This window comes from Microchirus variegatus, assembly GCF_963457635.1.
Source record: "Microchirus variegatus genome assembly, chromosome: 13".
Classification (NCBI taxonomy): domain Eukaryota; kingdom Metazoa; phylum Chordata; class Actinopteri; order Pleuronectiformes; family Soleidae; genus Microchirus; species Microchirus variegatus.
This window is the reverse complement of record NC_139814.1, coordinates 18,845,341-18,866,174: the sequence shown is the minus strand read 5'-3', so window position 1 is coordinate 18,866,174 and position 20,834 is coordinate 18,845,341. Positions and strand designations below refer to the sequence as shown.

At 42.2% G+C, this 20,834-nt stretch overlaps 1 protein-coding gene across 1 annotated transcript in view; it reads right to left on the bottom strand.

The window, feature by feature from the left end:
* Positions 1-6,869, bottom strand: part of nhsl3 (NHS like 3) — a gene marked incomplete at its 5' end in the record, with an annotated part of 33,980 nt that extends 27,111 nt beyond the window's left edge. The window contains one exon of the mRNA XM_083900033.1: positions 6,638-6,869. Within this exon, the coding sequence (XP_083756159.1) occupies positions 6,638-6,869 (232 nt within the window). The remainder of the gene's footprint in view (positions 1-6,637) is intronic.
* Between the last annotated feature and the right edge of the window lie 13,965 nt (positions 6,870-20,834).

Below are 20,834 nucleotides of genomic sequence, written 5' to 3'. Positions count from 1 at the left end.
TCAGACACACACAGTGCAAAGAGAGCAATAGAATATCTGGGGCTATAAATTATAGTGAATATATTTGGGTTTGGGCTCAAATTAAATCCGTTCTAATATATTTTATTGTCTCCACAGGGAATTATTTATTTTTTGAGACAAAAATACCAAACAGCTGCCGAACAATACGTCGTATGACAGAGACAGCACGAAGGACATGAGCGTGGATTAAAAATGATTGTAAATGTTAATTACAACACTCCAGCGTGGAACCTCAATCTTTTATACTATTGTCTTCCACATTGCACTCTTCTGACATGTGTTTCTACAGCACTTTGGTACGTTACGTGATAAATATCTGACTTTTTTTTTTTAATGTGGTGTTACTTCGCACCCAGGAAACTTAATTGGAGCTGCATGGTAAAGGAAACAGCAGCAACTGCGATTGGCACATGTAGGCTCATAGGCAGGTAGTATGAGTGGTGTGGGGCAGCGAGTCTTAAGCCTGGTTCTCAGGGACCCTTTACTTGTGTAATAATAGTTTTTTTTTTCTTCTTCTGTGGTTGGTCAATAAGTAGTGTTAGTGGTGAAGGAGGCCATGTGTGGAACTTAAAGTTAAGGAGATACTAAATGTGTCATATGATGATCAAATGGCCAGAATGTGAAATACACAAACACAGACAGCAGCATCACAAGGATATTAAGTTTATGCTTCACTTTACCAAATGAAAAAAGGTTGTACAGTATGGAGTCTCTGCATCCTGCTGCTAAATACACTGTAATGTAATATACGTGCGAGTTTGCAAGGCATCGGTCAGACAATCGGTCACAACGTGGCGCTTTAAAAAGCTGAATCAAACATTACATCGGGGGACATTTGTCAGCGTCCCAACGTTGTTTTACTGAGCCCGGGTTTTGAGAACATATACGGCTCTTAAGTGTCACTTAACTCGAGACAGGCTGAATTCCTGAGTTACTTTGTCATCGTCTAGTCTATTCTTCTCTTCACTGAGTGGGGAAAAAAAAGGAAAAAGAAAATCAAAAAAGGGGGGAAACACACAGCTGGATCGGGGCAGAGCAGCGTTCAACAGGTGTATCTATTACAGCGTGTTGCATAACAGGAGACGCATGCACAGGCACTTTCTGAGGCCTGATCACTTGTATATATTATGCCTGTGTATATACAGACTCCCACCGCCTCAGTCCCACGCTGATGTCTTCCAGCTGCTTCTCCTCCACATCAAACAAACTCCATGTCCTATAAAACAACCCATTAGCTCGTATTCCATAAACAAGAAGTTTGGAAAATTTGGATTTTTGTGAGCACAAGACATTTAAGTAACGCCTTTTTTTTAAAGTCTATAATGTTTGCAACGTGCATGGACTCGCCCAAACGTGTATATGTATATGTGCAGTGAAATTATATTACAACTAATAATATGTTATGAATTATATCCTGTAATACAGACAGTGGGGGAGCGTGACCTCGGTTCTTAAAGATAACATACGTTAAAGGTGCCATATGTAAGAATGTGGCCAAAAACGGTTACTACACTCAAATTCAAAATACCGAGGTCTTTTAAGTTTGGTTTTCTGACGTAACTGGCAACCTGTGGTTGCTCGTCAGCTGAGACTCTACTGACTGCAATGATTGGTAGGTGGCGCCACAAGGCAAAAACATGATTTCAAAACATAAACATGATTTGCAGTCTGCAAAATATTTTTTCTAATGCAAATATTTTGTCTGTACTGTTGTTGTTGGTGAGTTCAGTTTGTTATATGAACATTATTCCTGAGTCTCTGTGACATATTAGGAGGATTTTATGGCCAGTTGCTTTAGATTTATTACATAATGCACCTTTAACATATACAACAGTGACTTTTAGTGTTTTAAATACTTACTACAATCCCAATTTAAAACACTGGACAGTCTGAGTTGCCACACACACTGAACTGCACTTATAACTTATAAGCAGAGAGTCATCACATGACAAGAGGTGTAATTCATGTCGTAATAGATGTAGAATGAACTTATGTAGAATAAGGTGTTAATATGAGCTTAATTATTACTAATAAAGGGCTAGTGTGCTACTTATATATGTTAGTCAGCAGCTAGTTAATGGTGAATATGTGTTCCCTAATCTAAAGTGTGACCTAAAGTTGTGCTTACTTCTTCAGGAGAAAACTATCCACATATTAGGCGCAAAACACCCTTACGACTTTCAGCTATCAATGTTTTAGCACAACTCAATCGCAGACATTTTAGAGAGGGGTCGTGGGGCTTTTTAGGTTAGTACAGTTTAGCGTGTTTTAGCTTATAGCTGCAGCTCTGCTTATTAATGTGCTGGCAACACGGGCATCAAAGTGCAACGACCTGCATTATTGGCACCTTACGTTATGCGTAACACCAAACAAAAACTCAGTTTATGGCCCTGCAAATAAAAATGTATCCTGAATGAATAAACCAGCTGCATCTGTCACAAGTTCTTCAAGTCGTTTGTAATATCACCTTTCGGCTTGTTGTCATTTCAGACCCTGTCTCGTTGCAATCATCCCCACCTGGCATCATTATCTCCTCCACCTCTTTTCCACAGCTCTCTGCCAGATTGTCTAGCGTTCACCTTAACATTCCAGCATTCCTATTCTGCCTGACCTGTTGGTTTGATGGGGATTTCTGCTCGCCTGTTTAACCGATTGAAATTCAGCTGTCGTGTTGTGCTTTTGGGTTCAAATCTTCTGAGTCATTGCAGCATCGTTGTTGTCAGCAAGTCTTTGATGACACATCATGGCCATTTCGCCGTATGTCACCTTTAATACACTTTTCTTCCTGTGTCACGTCGATCTAAACACACCTCTGCACGCTTCTCCACTGACTTTAATGTGTTCCCCTCTGACGGCACAGTTGGACCCTTTTGTTGCCTCACAGTATACTGCCTCCACAGCAACATGCTCCTCACAATGCTGTTGCCCGGGAGACGTTTACCTCACCGGCGTGGCTTTAGGGTCTGTGGTGATGGATGAGGGTTTGGAGGTATCTGCTTACACAGGTAAAATTACCTGTGTGTGTGTGTGTGTGTGTGCTGAATGATGTTCGGAGGGAACATTGTGAGGTCGCATTAAACTTTCACACTCCTTCCCTTTGCCCTCCGCTCGCTGCCCTCTGTTGCGTAGTCGCTCTCAGATGTGGCCTGTAATAGAACCGAGAGGCTGTGTACAATGTTCTGCGTGTAATGAGATGTTTGCTCTTCAATTACTCGGCTGGCTCTGTAATCTGCGTTTACAGTTTTGCGAATCCATGGAATCCTGACTTTGTCTCTTTTGTGATGTGGCACAACAAGCACACGCACACGCACACACACACCCATGAAGATAGAGACAGCGAAGCCAAGACTGGCACACAGTGAAAAGCATTCTCATCAAACGAACACTTGGCTTCACACATGTGGAAAACAATGACTACAAACACGGAACACACACACGCGCGGATGGAATCCCGGGGATTGTGTTGGTGACCTCACCGCTCCAGCAGCCGGCCGATGTGCTGCGCTGGACAAAGCAGGTAGTCGCAGGAGTTCTATATGCCCTTTTGTGTATGTGTGTGTGTGTGTAAACGGTGATGTAATGAGTGCTGGTGTTGAGTTGGCGCCACCCTAAGCCCGGGCATAATGACGTCGACACACACACCAACAGAGAAACCCTCTGATAGCACTCAGTCACACACCCTCACACACAGTAATGAAGATGTCCAAGCACAACTATAAACAAGAGCAACACACCCACACTGGTGCTAACGATGTTAAGCAATCCAAGACCGGTGATATGTAGCAATGGATATGCAAGGACTGCAACAACCTGAGATGGAGATAGAAAAATGTGTGTGCGTGTGTGTGTGTGTGTGCGTGCTCTGAAGTTGCTCTAATTAAAAAAGCCATTGAGAGAATGTTCCCTATGAGTCCTCTCCGCGCTGAATGGGGCTTTGTGATTCGTTTGTAATCTCTCCTCTTCATCGCATAACTCTCGGCCCAATCTGGCATTCATGCTGCCGCCCGTGCACGCTGACAGACCTTGACACACACACACACACACACACACACACACACACACACACACACACACACACACACACACACACACGCACACACACACACACACACACACACACATGCGTTCACACAACTCGCTCAAATATACAGCTCCCTGGAATTCAGCACATCAAACAGTGAGGAATCAGAGTGATCGCAGAGGCGCAGACCTGAGCAAGTCGTACATGGACGACACGACACAAAACACCACAGTGTGACAGGACAAAGTGAAGCAACTCATAAAAATACATATAGTTGACAGCAAAAAATAAACAAAAGTGTGCAGTATGTAAGAACATTCTGATTTTTGAATCTACAAAAAACAACTAATATCTGTACTAGAGGTTTTCCAGTTAATAATTTGAGCAGATTCCTCTGCACAGACAGGAAGTAAAGATGGAATTCGATATCGGGGTTCTGGTCGGTATCTGGATTCGGATTTTGGTCAAAATCACTGGATCGCATATTGGACAGAAAAAAATGTCACGTGCTTCACTATGCACAGGCTGTAAAGATGTAAATAAAAGTCATGTGTGGGCTGATGTTACACAGTAGGAGGATTATGTCTATGTGTCATTAACAGCTTCATGATGACTAATATGACTAATATCGGTGTCAGTAGATTTTTTTGGTATCGTATCGGACACAAAAATGGCCCATCTCTAACAGGAAGCTGCTCCAAACGTGTCACAGAGACGCCGTCTTGGGCAATTCTCCACTTCGAGTTAACAAGTGGCTACAAGGTGCATTCAACGACCCTCAGACGTTTCATGACTTCTGCGAACACACATGCAGTCCTCTAAACCAAACACCTGCTTATGATGATTCCAGGAGCTTCATAAATGTCATTATTGTTACAAAAACACACTAAAATAAACAGATGAACAAATGCTTGCTGCTGCTGCCACAATTCTACTTAGGTATTTTTTTTAATTTTACAATTGGCCGATTAATCGTCCATCCGCTTTTTCATGCCTCTGTTAGATGTTGATATGTGGCCTTATCTGACCTAAAATAACAAACCCATAAACAGAGCACAGTCATGCAGACTGAGCAATTAGACAAGGGGAAGTGTGAGGATGTGACTCCATAGGTTAAAAGCACATGTAGGTGTCTGGAGTGTGTGTGTGTCTGTGTACACACACAAACTAATTATTTGTTTTGTCAGATTGGTCGCACAATAAACATCTCTGTTGTGAGTAACTCAAAGTAATTGTATGCCAGTGCAAAACACAACAGTTATCTTTTGTTCTGCATCAAGGTCACTTTTCACACTGCATCTACTTCCCGCATTCACCATCACATCTTTTGCTGGGGAATTAGTCGCCACTAGTTGATATTTGCTTTCAAATGGAGTCACTGTTTCTTCTCTCCCCGTCTAGTTTTCACAGTTCTCTCCACAGACTTTACAAAAACCACAATGCAAGGCATAATAAGGGATTATGGATGTGCCCTTTTGGTGGAACAAGGACAAAAACCATGAAGGAGACCAGCCAAAAAAAGTCTGAAAAGAGCGTGACTCTGGATTTCCAAGAGTTGTTGGGCAGTTACTACAGTAACACACACACACACACACACACACACACACAGACAGTGACAGGAGAGAAAGGGATGGCTGAAGAGGTGGAACAAAAACAGGAAACGGGGACTGTGGGTAATCTCTGTGCTGCCGACCAAGCAAACACATCAGTAAACAGAAAAAAGGGATTAGACTGCCGTGTCAGTCCTCCGCGCTGGCTATTTGCACGTTATAAACGTACAGACTGATGTCCCCGGGTGATAATGAAATCTCTCCCTAAGTTTTCAGCTTAATCCAAAAGTCAACAGTCGAATTTCACAGTCTGTGATTCGGCGACAGACAAAACAACAGACAGAGAATTACACAACGGAGTTGTGAAACGAGCGAATCGCGGCTGATCCTCAATCAACCTGAATGTTGACGTGTAAAATCCACCCTGACTTGAACCGTTAAGCGCCACTTATTACAAACAGAAACATTATCATTGATATCAGGTGCATTTTCTACTTCCTTCCACACCATGTTAGAACAAAAGCATATAAGCCAACACATGGGGTAATGTTGTCCATTTTTAGCTCTGTTTAGGTCTCCACCATCACATGTAGGCGGGAAACAACTGGCTCTTTTACTGCTAAATACTTGGCTATGCTCACCAGCTGGTTGTTAACTCTTGTCTGTTTGTTGGCTGCTTTGAGATTATACTTTCGTGCAATGTGGTTATGTGCAATGAAGGCAACACACAGGGTTGTTTTGGCCAACTTCAGAATCTCCTAAAACGAGCAGCTTTTGTGTACATCCAACATGGCGTCAGCCGTCTTTTAAGTCGGCTGTTGCTTCCATTTTAAGCAAGATACTCCAAAAAAGTCGTTACTAGATAGTCATTGCTCCTAGAAAACTACATCGCAGTTTTTTTCTTTGGTTTGTTGGTCTGTCCAGATATCTCTGTCCATTGGTCACGCCTCTTCAAAGTGGGAAATGACGACACTCGAGAATTTTCCATATTTTTTGGTCATATTCTCCTGTTGTGCGGTGTACCACAATGCCATGACTCACTCACCTTTCGCAGGCTCTTGATTCTGAATCCCCGGCTTGTCGTCCGACACGCCAGTCCCGGTTCGGTTTAGTCCATTGCCGATGTTCTTCTTCATCCTGCTCCCCTTCAACCAGCTCAACGCCTGTCCCAGGGATCTCCCCGGCTTCCTTTTACCTCGCTGAGCTCTCGCCTCCCTGGCTAAGATCTGAGTGATGTCCCTGGGCACTAGGTCACCTGTCGACCTCCTCCGGGACATCCTGGAGGTTTGACCTGGGAGCTAAAGGCCCAGCAGTGCCACTTAAATCAAATCAGTGTATATGCGTGTTCTCTCGTAAAAAATAGCGTACGAGATCTGGAACTCTCCTCTCACTGGAAGGGTTCGATCATCAGCCCCTCTGTCCGTCTGTAGCCTCGTCTCTGTTTTTCCTGTCTGTCACCACCTGGGACAACAATGAGATCAGCAGAATGGAGAAAGTCAGCATGAGATGGAAACAGGCTGAAAATGAAAGCCACGGGGAGGACTGAGTGACATCAGAAAGAAACAGATTGAGTGAAACAAAACAAACTTTTATCGAGTTGTTACGACACCAGAAGGGCAAAAAAAAAAAAAAATCGTGAGGATTGTGCAAGCAATGTTTCTAGACTGGGAGCAGTCCCACATTGTCTTCCTAAAGTTTTTCTTCTTCACTTGTCCGCCCCCACTTTCCCTCTCCCTATTTTTTGCCTCCCTATTCTCCAATTTTTGTGCATGTAGAGAAGCACCAGGGTGGAGACCTGGATCACTGCAGTGTCTATGTGTGTGTTTGTGTGTGTGTGTGTGTGTGTGTGTGACATGTGGTTCACATCAACAGTAAAGTGTGTATGGATGAGTTTTGGGAAGAAAAAGAAGCTTGATTTAATGAAACCAGCAAAGGGAAAAAACACTGTGATTTTGTGCCCTTTTTGAATTACTACACAGACAAAAACAAAGATAAACACATGCAAAGTCTTAAGTCAAAGCATTAATGATACGACATGAATATAACTTACTCGGCGAAACGAGCTGTTGCCTCCTTTGCTCCCCTCTTTTCTCTCAGCCTCAGAACTGCCTTGCGGAGCATGTGTGTGTGTGTGTGTGTGTGTGTGTGTGCAGCAGAGTGAATGAAGCTCCATGCTCTCTGCACAGTCGGTCCCTCCTCCCTCTGTGTGAGAGACAGCCTCTCCGGCCCACCTCTCACAGTGCTGTTTGGAGTTAGGTTAGGATCCATTCCTCGCGTTTGGCTCCTTGTCCTTTTACGCTCCAAACAGCTGGGATTTGGTATTTTCCTTTCCTTATTCTCTCCCTTAACCCCCTTTCCGGGGATCAGGTGCGGTCGTCCCAGTCTCCCTCAAGAAGGGAACCCCTGGGTCACAAATCATCACAGCAGCAGCAGCCAGGAGACAAAAATACACACCTTGGATCAGTATTTCCATGTTTAAAGCTCGCAGATATCGCAGAGGGAGCTGCTTGTTTTTGTCTCTCAATCAAGTAATCAAAAAGAAAGGGAACGAGAATCTCGATGAACTACTGTAACGTCGGGTGTTTGAAAATGATCTGGTAAAAGGTGAAGAGGTTTGTCTTTTTTTCCAGCAGATAAAAGGGAGGGGCTCGTCTCATCACTATGTGGTCAGGTGGAAACTTGACACCTCTTGTTAGAAGTGTCACACACGCACAATTAGACAGACAGATTGGACACGTCTCAAGCGGCCAGTTAGCTTCCAGGTGTTTGCACCATCAACCATGAAGGGAAATTTAAAAAAAAAATGCATTTGGGTGGCAGGAGAAGTGTACAACACCGTACATGCATGTCTCTCTATCTGTGTTTGTGCTTGAATGTGTGTCTGTGTCGAAAGACAAGCTTATCTGGTTTGAATGTGGAGGAGGATCCACAGACTGAAGCAGGAGGAGGAGGACGCTCTGTTGGAGGAGTTAGAGCCTCGAGGAAGAAGACTGAGAGACACACCTATAATTTGTCAATAAGCAATGAGAGCCTTCCCTTCAGCTGATGTTATGTTTTAAATTGTGCTCGTAAAAAAGTTTGTTGTGTAGCGGTTAGCACTCTTGCCTTTCAGCGTGGAGTTTGCATAGGTTTTCTCCAGGTTCTCAGGTTTCCTCCCATAGTCCACATACATGCAGATTTAGGGATTAGGCAATTTGAACACTCTTAACTGACCGTAGGTGAGGGTCTGGATGGTTGTTTGTCTCTGTATGTGGCCCTACTGTGGACTGGCGACGTGTCCAGGATACTCACACCCTGTCTATCGCCCTATGTCAGCTGAGTTTGACCCTCATGGAGGTGGATAGAGTGGTAGAAGATGGATGGATGTCCTCTCCCCCTGGTATGTTCCTGATTAGCTAGACTGTAAGACCATATCCAGTTGTATATGCATCCATTCATCCAATCTTCTGGCCCTGGTGCCAATCCCAGCTGACATAAGGTAAAACCCGGGGGAAACCCCTGCAGAAAGACCCTTCTTCTGGCCAACCTGGGTCTTCTTGCTGCAAAGGCAAAAGTGCTAACCACTGCCACCAACCGTGTAGCCCACTTTATAGACGAGTCTCTGGAAAAATCTCATAAACCTACATTTGAAATATCTCCATTTGAAGGCCTCATTATCCGCTACACCCCTCCTTAACAAGAATCGGGACCACCTATAATGCCTCCGTGTGAACATGCCGAACGAAGGTTGTAGGACTAAGTGGAATGGGACTTGGGGCCTTATTTTTCGATGACCTAAGCGTCATTTTCAGTCATAAAACCACGTGTAATATCTATGTCATATGCATATCTAATCATATGCAATCAATCCTCTTTTGCTCTTTGCACAAAATAGAGAATAATAAGGATCGTTCGTGGCCAAGAGTGAATCAAAACATTTGGAGGACATTTGGTGTTTTTTGTGTGATGAGGTTGTGCGTGTGTGTGTGTGTGTGTGAGGCGGGGAAATCCATACTGTATGGGTGCACTGGTGTGCATGGGAGGGGTTGAAATGAGTCATAGTTTAGTTCACTCATGCTGAACACATTGAAATGTTTTAAGCGTTTCCATGGCGATCCAGCCCAAAAAACAGCCACCCTCGGTCGGTCTGCGAGAAAGCTGCAGGGTCTGTCCGTGTGTGTGTGTGTGTGTCGACAAAAAGTTATAAAATCATTAACTTCAAGAAACACTATGACTGCGCTCGGGAATGCATCACCGTTCCTCCCCGACTTTATCTCCCCTTTCTCTCCTAACAAAGTCCACATGTACAACTCGGCCTCCTTTTTCTAGATGAAACAGAATATGTTATGGAAATGCTCAAACTTTCTTTCAAGAAATTTACGGATGTAAGTCACTTGTAGAATAAAACACAGTACGAGGCAACTTCTGAAACTGTGTTGAAATCTGTTTCTAATTTTTGCGCCGACAGACCCAAGTTTATAGTGAGTATATAGTCTAGTACTGTGTTTATTATTGGATTGATGATTATAGATAAGTGCTGTTTATGTCTTTATCATAAACATCCATCATTAATCCGCACAGTAATCCATTACTGTGCAAAACAAGTTAAAACATTATGAAGTCGACAAATGGCGACATGGATAAAAAAACAACAACATGGAAATGCTAATATCCTGTTGTTTTGCAGATATATTATTCTTATTCTATAGGCCATATGTATACAAATTGGATGCAGGTTTCTGCTGAAGCCAAACAGGAAGTGAAAATATACTGAATAGGCACCATAAAAGAAAATAAGCCTCATTCACACTGGATTTGTAATGTCAGTAAAATGTGTTTATGAGGAATTCATGGTCTCAGTCGCGAGTTTCAGGTCGCCTTCAATATCATATGATATCAGTTGTGTAAGTGTATATGTACAGCACATATGAGGAGATACTTGAGTAATTGACAGCTGGTATTGTCCTCCAATGGGTGCCTGGTTGCAGGTGATGTCGCAAATCACAAATCTCCAGAGTTCTGTATTAGCATTTTTCTAGGAAAAATCCAATTTATATGAACGAATATGTTTTGGGGGTCATCAGCAAACATATTGGACATTTTTGACAGTCATGTGGAACTCTTGAATACAGAGAAATCCCCATCATCATGGGATCATGAATGCTTGCATGGTTTAAATCTGCATACATTCCCACATGCACCAAAAACACACACTGCTAACAGTCTAACGCAGAGATTTTCCCCATGACAGTTTGATTGTGCCATATTTTGACTGCAGTACAAATGAACTAATTTTATTAAAATGCGATTCACATGTAAAAAGCTGTCTCAGAAGGTCGTTGTGTATCTTAAGTTGCAGACGGCAGCAGTTACATCTGAACTGTTGCTCGAGGAAGCTTTGAAACATTCACACAGAACTATGAATAAATACAAAAGTAAAAGAGAGCAGGGGAAAAAAGAAAAAAAAAACAACGGCAATACAGACATTTTGTTTGTATTAGATGTGACAGATAAGAGGCTCCGGGCAGGAAATCCATACTTCTGGTCCGGGCGGGATAAGCCCAACTTTCTCTGACCAACATTATTATTCCCCAACTTGTCTTTTTGTCGAGGAACAGACACATTCTCACACACTCTCTCTCTATCTGGAAGTGTATTTCTAAGAAATAAAGGGTAATCAAAAGCACCAACAGAGGAGAAACAAGATGGATGCAAAGGGAGGTGAGCGCAGGGGGGGGGAAAAGCATTGAGGTCACAGAAAAAAAAAAAAGAAGAGTGTGACATTTATTAATAGCTGCAGAGAGAAGAGCGAGAGGTTCCAGGTTGACACTGGGCTGTGAAACACTCGCACACAGGGGAATCCTCTCTGTGCAACAGAGAGAGCTTTGTCTTATGAACCCATAAAACCAGAATGGATTCTCAAGTCTCTGTTGGAAGACGGAGGGAGCTGTGGAAGGAGGAATGAACAGAAAAAGTGGAGAAAAAAGGGGGGGAAAAATAGGAGGTAAAAGCAATCCTCTGACACTCAGTGCATCCTGTCCAGACATGTTGTTGTTGCACTTCCACCTGGACTCATGACCTCGACCACATTCTATTGATCTGGACATATAAAAAAAAACATTATCACTTTGTAAGAGGTGTGTGGTTTTATGAGGAAAAAAGGGGGAGGAAGCAGAGAAAATGTTTTTATTGAGTGAGTTAAAGGTGCATTATGTAATAAATCTAAAGCAACTGGCCATAAAATCCTCCTAATATGTCACAGAGACTCAGGAATAATGTTCATATAACAACAACAACAGTACAGCCAAAATATTTGCATTAAAATTTTTTTTTGCAGACTGCAAATCATGTTTATGTTTTGAAATCATGTTTTGGCATGTGGCGCCACCTATCCCCGTCTACCAATCATTGCAGTCAGTAGAGTCTCAGCTGCCGAGCAACCACGGGTTGCCAGTTATGTCAGAAAACGAAAACCAAAAAGACCTCTGTATTTTGAATTTGAATGTAGTAACCGTTTTTGGCCACATTCTTACATATGGCGCCTTTAAGTCAGATGAGAAGGGGAGAATATGGCAGAAAATGAAGAGTTTACTGTGCCTCAACGGAACAATGTCATCTCACAGCCAGATAAGACAGACTGGACGGCTAAAAAAAAATGGGTCATTTTAATGACAGCTGTTAGTTCCACTCTTAAATAAAGCAATATCCTTTCGTATGCGTTGATTTAATGACGCGTAATGCTTTACAGAGGCCTCTAAACACAGCTGCGATGATGTTGATGTAACACAGAAACTGCAGAACTGAGATGTCGACCCCAGGTCGGTGTCTCTCTTCCTCTGCCTGATAGCATCTCGAGAAGAGCAGGAGGCGGACGGGCGGGCGGGGGAACATTCTGAGTGCGTAACCTCGTCACAGATCGGCTTTGTGACCCATAAGCTGTTTGGTTTTATATTTATTGACCAATCAAGTGTTTACCTTTTGCCTCAACAAGCTGAAGCCGGCCTCTTCATGGCCTCTGGCTTCAGGCTGACTCGACCCTTGTGGAGCATAGACATAAACAAATATAAATGAAATAAAGAGAGAGAAAAAAAGAGCCACAAATGTTTGTGTTTTTACAAAAAAAAAAAAAAAAAGATGAAATAATAAAAATAGAGCAGAGCAAAATATACAACGGATACGTCTGATGTCCGGGGTGAGACTGTGTCTCCACATTTGGACGCTGAAGTATTTCACAGGGTCCAGGAGGTCAGAGCCAAAACACACCGACTGTGCACAGAGCCGTCTGTCAAGCTGTTCACACACACAGACTCACAGACTTCAACAATTCACTAAAGCAAACAGTGATATTTAGGCTGATATGACATATATACAGTATGCACTTTTTGAAAAAGGTAATTTAATTAGCATTTTCTTGGATGTTTGTTTATTTCTTTGTATTTTCGACTATCCTTTTTGTTTCACTCATTTGTTAATGTTGGATAACAATTATCAGTATGCAGTGGGAACATGATATAATTTAGAAATTTAGTAATATTACTTTTTTATTTATAGGTTTTATAGGTCAACAGGCTACGGAGCCCCCGGAGTGACATGAGAGAAAAAAAAATTATGAAAAAAAAAACTTGAAATCTCGAGTTTCAAAGTCGAGATATTGAGTTTCAAAAAAAATTATGATTTTTTTTTTTGTAATTTTTTGGAATCTTGAGTTTCTAAGTGGAGATCACGAGTTTCAAAAAAAATTTGATTTTTTCTTTTTTTTTTTTTTGTCATTTTTTGAAATCTTGAGTTTCAAAGTCGAGATCTCGAGTTTCAAAAAAATTTACAAAAAATAAATTCCGGTTTTCTATTTCATCACTTTTGGAAAACTTGAGTTCTCGACTTTTAAACTCAAGATTTCAAGTTTTTTTTTTCGTCATTTTTTTTCTCGTGTCACTGTGGGCTCCGTAACAGGTCAACAAATTATTCTTTAAAAAAATATATATATATATATAATATATCGTCTTTTAAAGTTCGGTGCCGAGGAGAGAAGAGAAACGGTATTTAGATTTTTCTGTCCTGTACTGACAATAAATATCTTTGAATCTTTGAATCTAGTACAATGAAAAAAAAAAAAAGCACCAGTCAATGAACAATTTGTACACTAACGTCATAATTCTAATGTATTTTCCAGCTTCATAATAACAATGTCAAAAATTCATAATACTAGTAACATGCTATGTTATATCTCATATCCATCTCCATCTCATATCGACAAAGTAACTGGTTCAAATCAAACTGGTGCGGTCATATAAAGTTCCATCTCCCTCTTTAAAATCCCACGATGCCATTAAAAAACAAAGCATTTATGGTGTTATGATAAGGCTGCACTGCTCCTTTAAAAACATGACATGAAATATTTTTACAGCAGGAATTCCTGGGAGGGTGTGGTTGCTGCTGGGTTGTTTGGGACCGGACAAAAACAGACCACAGCTTTCCATCCATCCAACAATCCCTCTCTCTCTTTTTTTCTTTCTTTCTTTCTTTCTTTGTCTCTCTCTCCCTCCACTTGCAGAGAGGAACTATCTGTCTGTTTTCAGTCTCTCCGGGGGGTCGTTTAAATGAGGCGCCGACGTCACAGCCGCGGAAACCTTACGTGACCTCTGTCGGATCTGTGCAAAAAATAACCGGATTGGCACAAGCACAGCGTCTAATTAAGAGGTTCTGGCAAAAACACAGAGCGGGTGATTCTCCCAGAGTTTCTCAACGCGTCAGGGACGCACAGGGAAGCACAGGCAGTCGCACATCTGGGGACATGTAGGAATGTATTTGTTCACTTTCAAAAAAAAAAAAAAAAAATGGCGTAAAAACTTACTTTATAGTGAGTGGCCACCGCTGTGCATCAGCAGAAAGTGCAGCTCCTTTAAAGGAGACAAACACACACACATGTTGTACACGCAGCCGCCAGTGAGTCAGAGCAGTCACAACATCCACTTTATATCCAAACGCTTGGATTTAGAAACAAGCCTCGGGTGCAGAGAGCTGTTTTCCTCCCCGGAGACTTGACGAAACATTGTTAGTGTGGTAGATAATAATAATAATAATGCTTATTATAATAATAATAACGCGGCTGCACTTTCTGTGAGAACCGTGTTGATAAAAGTCTGTTATTATCATATTATTGTTGATGAGATCGAGGCTCAAAGTACAGCAGAGGCTTTGTTTGAACGTTGTTGGTTTTGCCGGTGCAGCGTTTGGTCGTAAAACTGATGATGATGATCATGATTATTATTGTTGTTCTTATTGTTTTTTAATGTCCATTAAAAGGGGACAGGACACATCAGTGTAGGCCAGGGGTCTGTAACGCCTCTTATTTAGAGGTCAAGGCGGTAAATAAAAGTGTTTTATGCCCCACATCCACTGTCTATATGTCAGATGTGTCAAACTCATTTTTGTTCAGGGGCCACATGCAGCACAATGGGGCGGACCAATAAAATAATAGCATAATAATATATGAACAACAAGAACTCTGAATTGTTTCCCTTTTGTTTTACATTTAATGAAGTATCTTTTTTTACAAAATATGAGAAAAATAACTGCAATTTCAATAATATTATACCTAAATTTACCATTTACACATCACACAGGTAGTTTATTATAGTATTTCAACAACAAACTAATCCTGCGGCCCGGTTGTGGCCCACGAGCTGTATGTTTGACATCCCTGGTCTAGGTCAAATGCAATCTTAAAATGTTCTAAAAAAAAAGAGAGAGAACATTTTTACATGTTATTCTCTTCATTGTGGATCCAATTGGTTTTGTGGCTCCAGATTCATTGTATCTGGGTGGAGAGGGGACAAAAATGGCTCTGTATTCCCCACAGGAACATGAACGTGTGCATCATTTTTCATGTTGATTCCATTTTTTTCAGGGTGTTTTGCTTAAAATACAAAATGTTGGCCTCCTAGTGGCGATAAAAAAAAAATTGTAACTGGATCACTAAAACAACCTCCAAACAACAGTCTTATCAGATGAATGAAGAATACTGGGACATACAAGGTTGCACACACAGCTTTGCATGAACATCTCCACAAAGTTCAACTAGCCATGACTCCAGAGCAACAGTGTAAACTATCAGCTGTTCTCATCTGCAATCCTCCTTCACGGGAACTGGCTGTGACCGAGTCGGAGTTATGAAGGTGGTGCGGCGAACAATAAGAAATCGTCATGAAAGATAAACACACACACCATTTAAAAAAGGCCTGGCCGCGTCCCAGAGCTTTAAAATGAGGGCTGTTTTCAAAACATCATCCTCACGGCCTCAGCTTGCTCCCTGTGTCTATTTAAGGATAAGAAATGTTTGTCATCTTTAAGGAAGGAGGAAACGCTTCATCCAGGACAGTGGAAAAAAAATAAAAAATAAACACTGAAGAAGAACACAGAGCCTTGAATTCATTAAAACAAGCCAACCGGTGCCAACACTGAGTCGCTGCTGTTGACGATGATGTGGCAGAGGCCCTCTGTTTAAATAAACACCAGGTAAAGTCACTGTCATTAAAAGACACTTAACCACAGCGACACAGTTCTGTTTTACATGTTGTGACTGACCGCAGGATGTGGAGCACAGAGCGAGTGTCTTCCTTTATCACAATAACTTTTAGTGAAGCATTTTTATCTCATATCTCAGGAGCTGACATAGTGAATAATACATAATTACTGCCATTTAACTAGATTAGATAGATGTTGATCATTATCAGGACCGGTGTAGTGGTTAGCACTGGTTCAGCAAGAAAACTCGGATTCTAGCCTCGGTTGGTAAAAGGCTTCTGCATGAAGTTTGCATGTTCTCCCCGTGTATGCGTGGTTTACTCCGGGTTCTCCGGCTTCCTCCCACAGTCCAAAAACATGCAATATAGGGATTAGGTTAAATTGGACACTCTAAATTGACCCTAGGTGTACGAGTGAATGGTTGATTGTCTCTATATGTGGTCCTGTGATGGACTGGCGAAGATGGATGGGTTATCAGGACTTCCAAATGGTACATAGCAAATGGACCGATTACCTTATACAAATGTGTATATCTAAAAGATGGCTAATACAAATTGATTCCCCTCTTTTCGTCTCTCACACAGCCCTGTAGGATTGTGTGCAACTGTTGAATAGCAATGTCTTAACCTTCCTTTATTTCACAATCACGAAATGCTGAAACAACCAAAAATAGAACCTCCCACAAAGAGACACTCTCACTTTCTGTCCTTATATTTGTCTTGGAAAAAATGGTTTTAAAGCAGACAATGGAGAGGGACTATTATGAAATTGTGAAGAAATCGATCAAAACAAACATCAGCAGATGAACTTTAGTAACTGCAGGAGTAAAAGCCCAGCCATTACCCACTAGATATTGATAGAAAAGGGCTGTGACAGTAGGAAGAGAGGGATGCAGTCCAGACGAATGTCCGGCATATGGTCTATCTCACAGGACATTCAGTCATGAACCAAAAACACCCCCGTAAATCTTTGGTTTCTCCCCAGCCACACACACAGATCACAACAAAATGTCTAACCCTTTAACCTATCCCTAACCTAAACCCAAATCTATCCCTAAGCATAAAACCAGGTCTTAACCCCCCAAAAAAGCCCTTTAAAGAAGTGAGGACCAGTCAAAATGTCTTTTTATATGATTTATATGGTCCTCACAAAGACACAAATTCAAGAACACACACTCACACACACAAACAAGATAAATGATTATTTTATTTCATGATCTTCAGCGTCTCTCATGTCTCTCCAACCGGGCGTGTGTGTGTGTGTGTGTGTGTGTGTGTGTGTGTGTGTGTGTGTGTGTGTGTGTGTGTGTGTGTGTGTGTGTGTGTGTGTGCGCGCTTGTGTCATCATTACAACAGTGTTAAACTGCTACAATAACACAATCCCTGCATGGACATAACGTCATGTAAGTGATGGCGTCTCTCTCAGCCCAAAGCCTTGACTTTGCCAAAACGCATGCAGTCACAGTGGTCAACAAGGGTGAATTAGATCAACGCTACATCTCGCCTTCAGCACAAAAGAATGTGATCTTGTCATGGAAACACTGAATCACAATCTCAGTGGAACAACGCTCACTTTCTTCCAGGGTGCAGGTTAAAGGTGCATTAAGTAATAAATCTAAAGCAACTGACCATAAAATCCTCTTAATATGTCACAGAGATAATACTCATATAACAAACTGAACTCACCAACAACAACAGTACAGCCAAAATATTTGCATTAAAAAAAATATATTTTGCAGACCGCAAATCATATTTTGGCCTGTGGCGCCACCTACCGCCGTCTACCAATCATTGCAGTCAGTAGAGTCTCAACTGCTGAGCAACCACGGGTTGCCAGTTAAGTCTGAGCTACAATGGTTGAGAAATCGAAACCTGACAGACCTCAGTATTTTGAATTTTAGTGTAGTAACGTTTTTTGGCCACATTCTTACATATGGCGCCTTTGACAAAAAAAAAAAATGCTGAATTTGGATTTGCGATTTCAAGAATACTGCAAATGTATCTACAGCATTAGGGTAGACCTATATTTAAATGTTGTTAAAAATACACAATAATAGTGTTATGTAATCTTATATCCTGTCTTTGTAAGTCATAATAAATGTGATTACTAAAGAAAAACAAACATAAATGCACACTACAGAGGTTGAAACTGCTACTGGACAAAAGTGGCTCTGCAAAGTGAAACAGTGGAGCCATCTAGTGGTGTTACTCAAAAAGTACTGTGCAAGTCACAAGCATGACCAAAAATAGAAAAATAACAAAAATAGTTTTTCGAGGCGCAAATATAAAGATATGTAGCTCAAGATAGGTCACCATGAAATCTGCTTTTCACTGTCTTGCTCCACATGTCATCATCTTCATCCTTGTGTCTTCTACAGCTCAGCCTCATCCATCAGAGGACCACCACCACCACCACCAACACCACCACCACCACCACCTGTCCACCAGTCCATTGTTGAGGTCAGGAGGTTACATGGAAAAAAAAAAGTCACTTGGGAATGGGCTGGAAAAAGTGCACAGAGCTATTTAAAGCCTTCACGATAATGAGGAGGTACGGGAGGAATTCTAGAGACGTGGTGTCTTTCATCATAAACTCACGCACACACTATGAACTTTCCATATTCTTTAGACCACACGGGCACAACAGAGGTGATCAGAGATGCTGTTTATATGCTACAATTGTGCGGATGATCCTGGGCGGTTCTTTAATGCCCGAACAGGTGTTTGGTCTAATTCTTAGACGTCCATCTTGGCAAATCCTTCATCTTTCTCTGTTTAACACGGCCTGCCCAGTTCTCTCTCTCTCTCTCCCTGCCCAGTGTTTATTAATAAACCTAAACAGATCTGAGGTAGTCATGGCCACACAGTACACTGACAGAGAGAAAGGGAGGCTGGCTTTCAACCGACATTATCCCCCCTTCTTCTTCTTCTTCTTCTCCAAGTTCCCCTGCCCACGCTGCTCCCGCTCATTTTTTTTGCTGCTCACTTTGCTTTGTTGTTTTTGAGCCACAACTACTTTCCAGACAAATTCATCCAGAGGATACGGCACAAGGACAGAGGAAACGAGGGGACACATGCACACACCCACTGGAAGTAAGTTCAGTTATAGTCCATGTGTGATGTGTAGTGGTTTAATAATACAGATGAAGTTTGAAAGGAAATCCCCTCACATATCCTGTGTTTTTAACTACTAAGCAATTTAAGTAATAAAGCGTGTCAGATATGTCGTCAAAGAAAAGTATTTTGTACATTTGGCTGTTGTTGCTTGGCTGAGGAAGAAGAAATGTTTGCGTTTAGCCTACCCAGTACTGTATTTAGGTGGTGCAGATCTACAGGAATGCGCCTTGTGCCCATGCTTGTCCTGCACAGAGACAGCTGGTCACCGTAATTAACTCACAGGGTTTTAGATCAGCTATGCACAACACCGGCCAGCCCTGGAACACTGGACATAGTAGCCAGCCAAAGGGAAACATAGGGAGTTTTGGGTACATTTTATATTCATATTTACATTATCTGTTTGTTTCATCTAAAGACATCAGCTGCAACTTTGGAATTTTGAGATGTTTTTGGCCCGGGAAACAGCAATGCTCTAAAGAATCTAGCACTTATCGTCCGTGCCCTTTCTACATTACAAGTCTGTTTGATGACACTATTGGGTCAATTTGATCCATTTACTCTCTGGTCCGTGTTGGCAAACACCTCAGCGGGGGGTGAAATTACAGCTCTACATTATTCACCATGGTGGGGGAGAGAGTATACAGATGCCATCCATTGGGACAACGACATGTTATGATTACCTCTGTGTCGTTGCCACTCGTTGGACTTTCAGACATAAACAGTTGAAAGTGTTTACATTCATAGTTTTGATAGAGCGATGCTGTAAAATGCATGCGCTGACTTGTTTGAGGTGGCAGTGCGTTGGTGCCCGGGGCATGTAGCCTAACGGGGACAGCTGGTGGTCACATACCCTCGAATAATCATGCCCCTCTCCAGCTCCACATGCCTCTACTGTATGTGTTAATGACATCGGCATATGCGACCAACATGCTGACCTAAATCCTGTATCAACTTGTCATCAGTGCATACCAACTGTAGTATCTGTGATACACACAACAACACCAGTTGTGATGACTAACATATCCATATATTTTTTGTCAAGGGATGAGACCGTTGTGAAGACTGTTTACATCAAACAAAGCTACAAGAATTAACCCGAAACCAATGGAGGACATGGACGACGACGCTTCCTCTGCTGGATTTGAACCGCTCCTCATCTCTGAAGAGGCTGGGGAGCCAGATAGAACTCTTGCGGTCCAGAGAGAGAACAGCACGGCACAATCAGGACTGTCTGTCCTGAATCAATCAGCTTTGATTCGGCCTTATTTACAAGAGATGGACGTCCTGCTGAAGAGCTGCGAGGAAGTTACCGGCATTTCTTTTGGCTCGCGCTACTCGAAAGGTTTCGTAGACACACATGACTCGAGCGAAGTTGCGATGGAGAGTGCGTCTCCCCAAGCATATCTTTCCACAAACTACATAGACACACACATGGATGGGGCTGGGACAGAAGAAGAGCCAGGACAAGGACAGCTGCAAGACATAAGCAGGTGTGGACTGAGCACAGCAGTTTGCTGCCAGACAGAAATGCCCGTGAGTTCAGCGGGCAACAAGCTGAGTGAGGCTATGGTGGAGTATGAGGGTCAGCTGCTGGGAATGTTGGCCATGCTGGAGAGCAGTGTG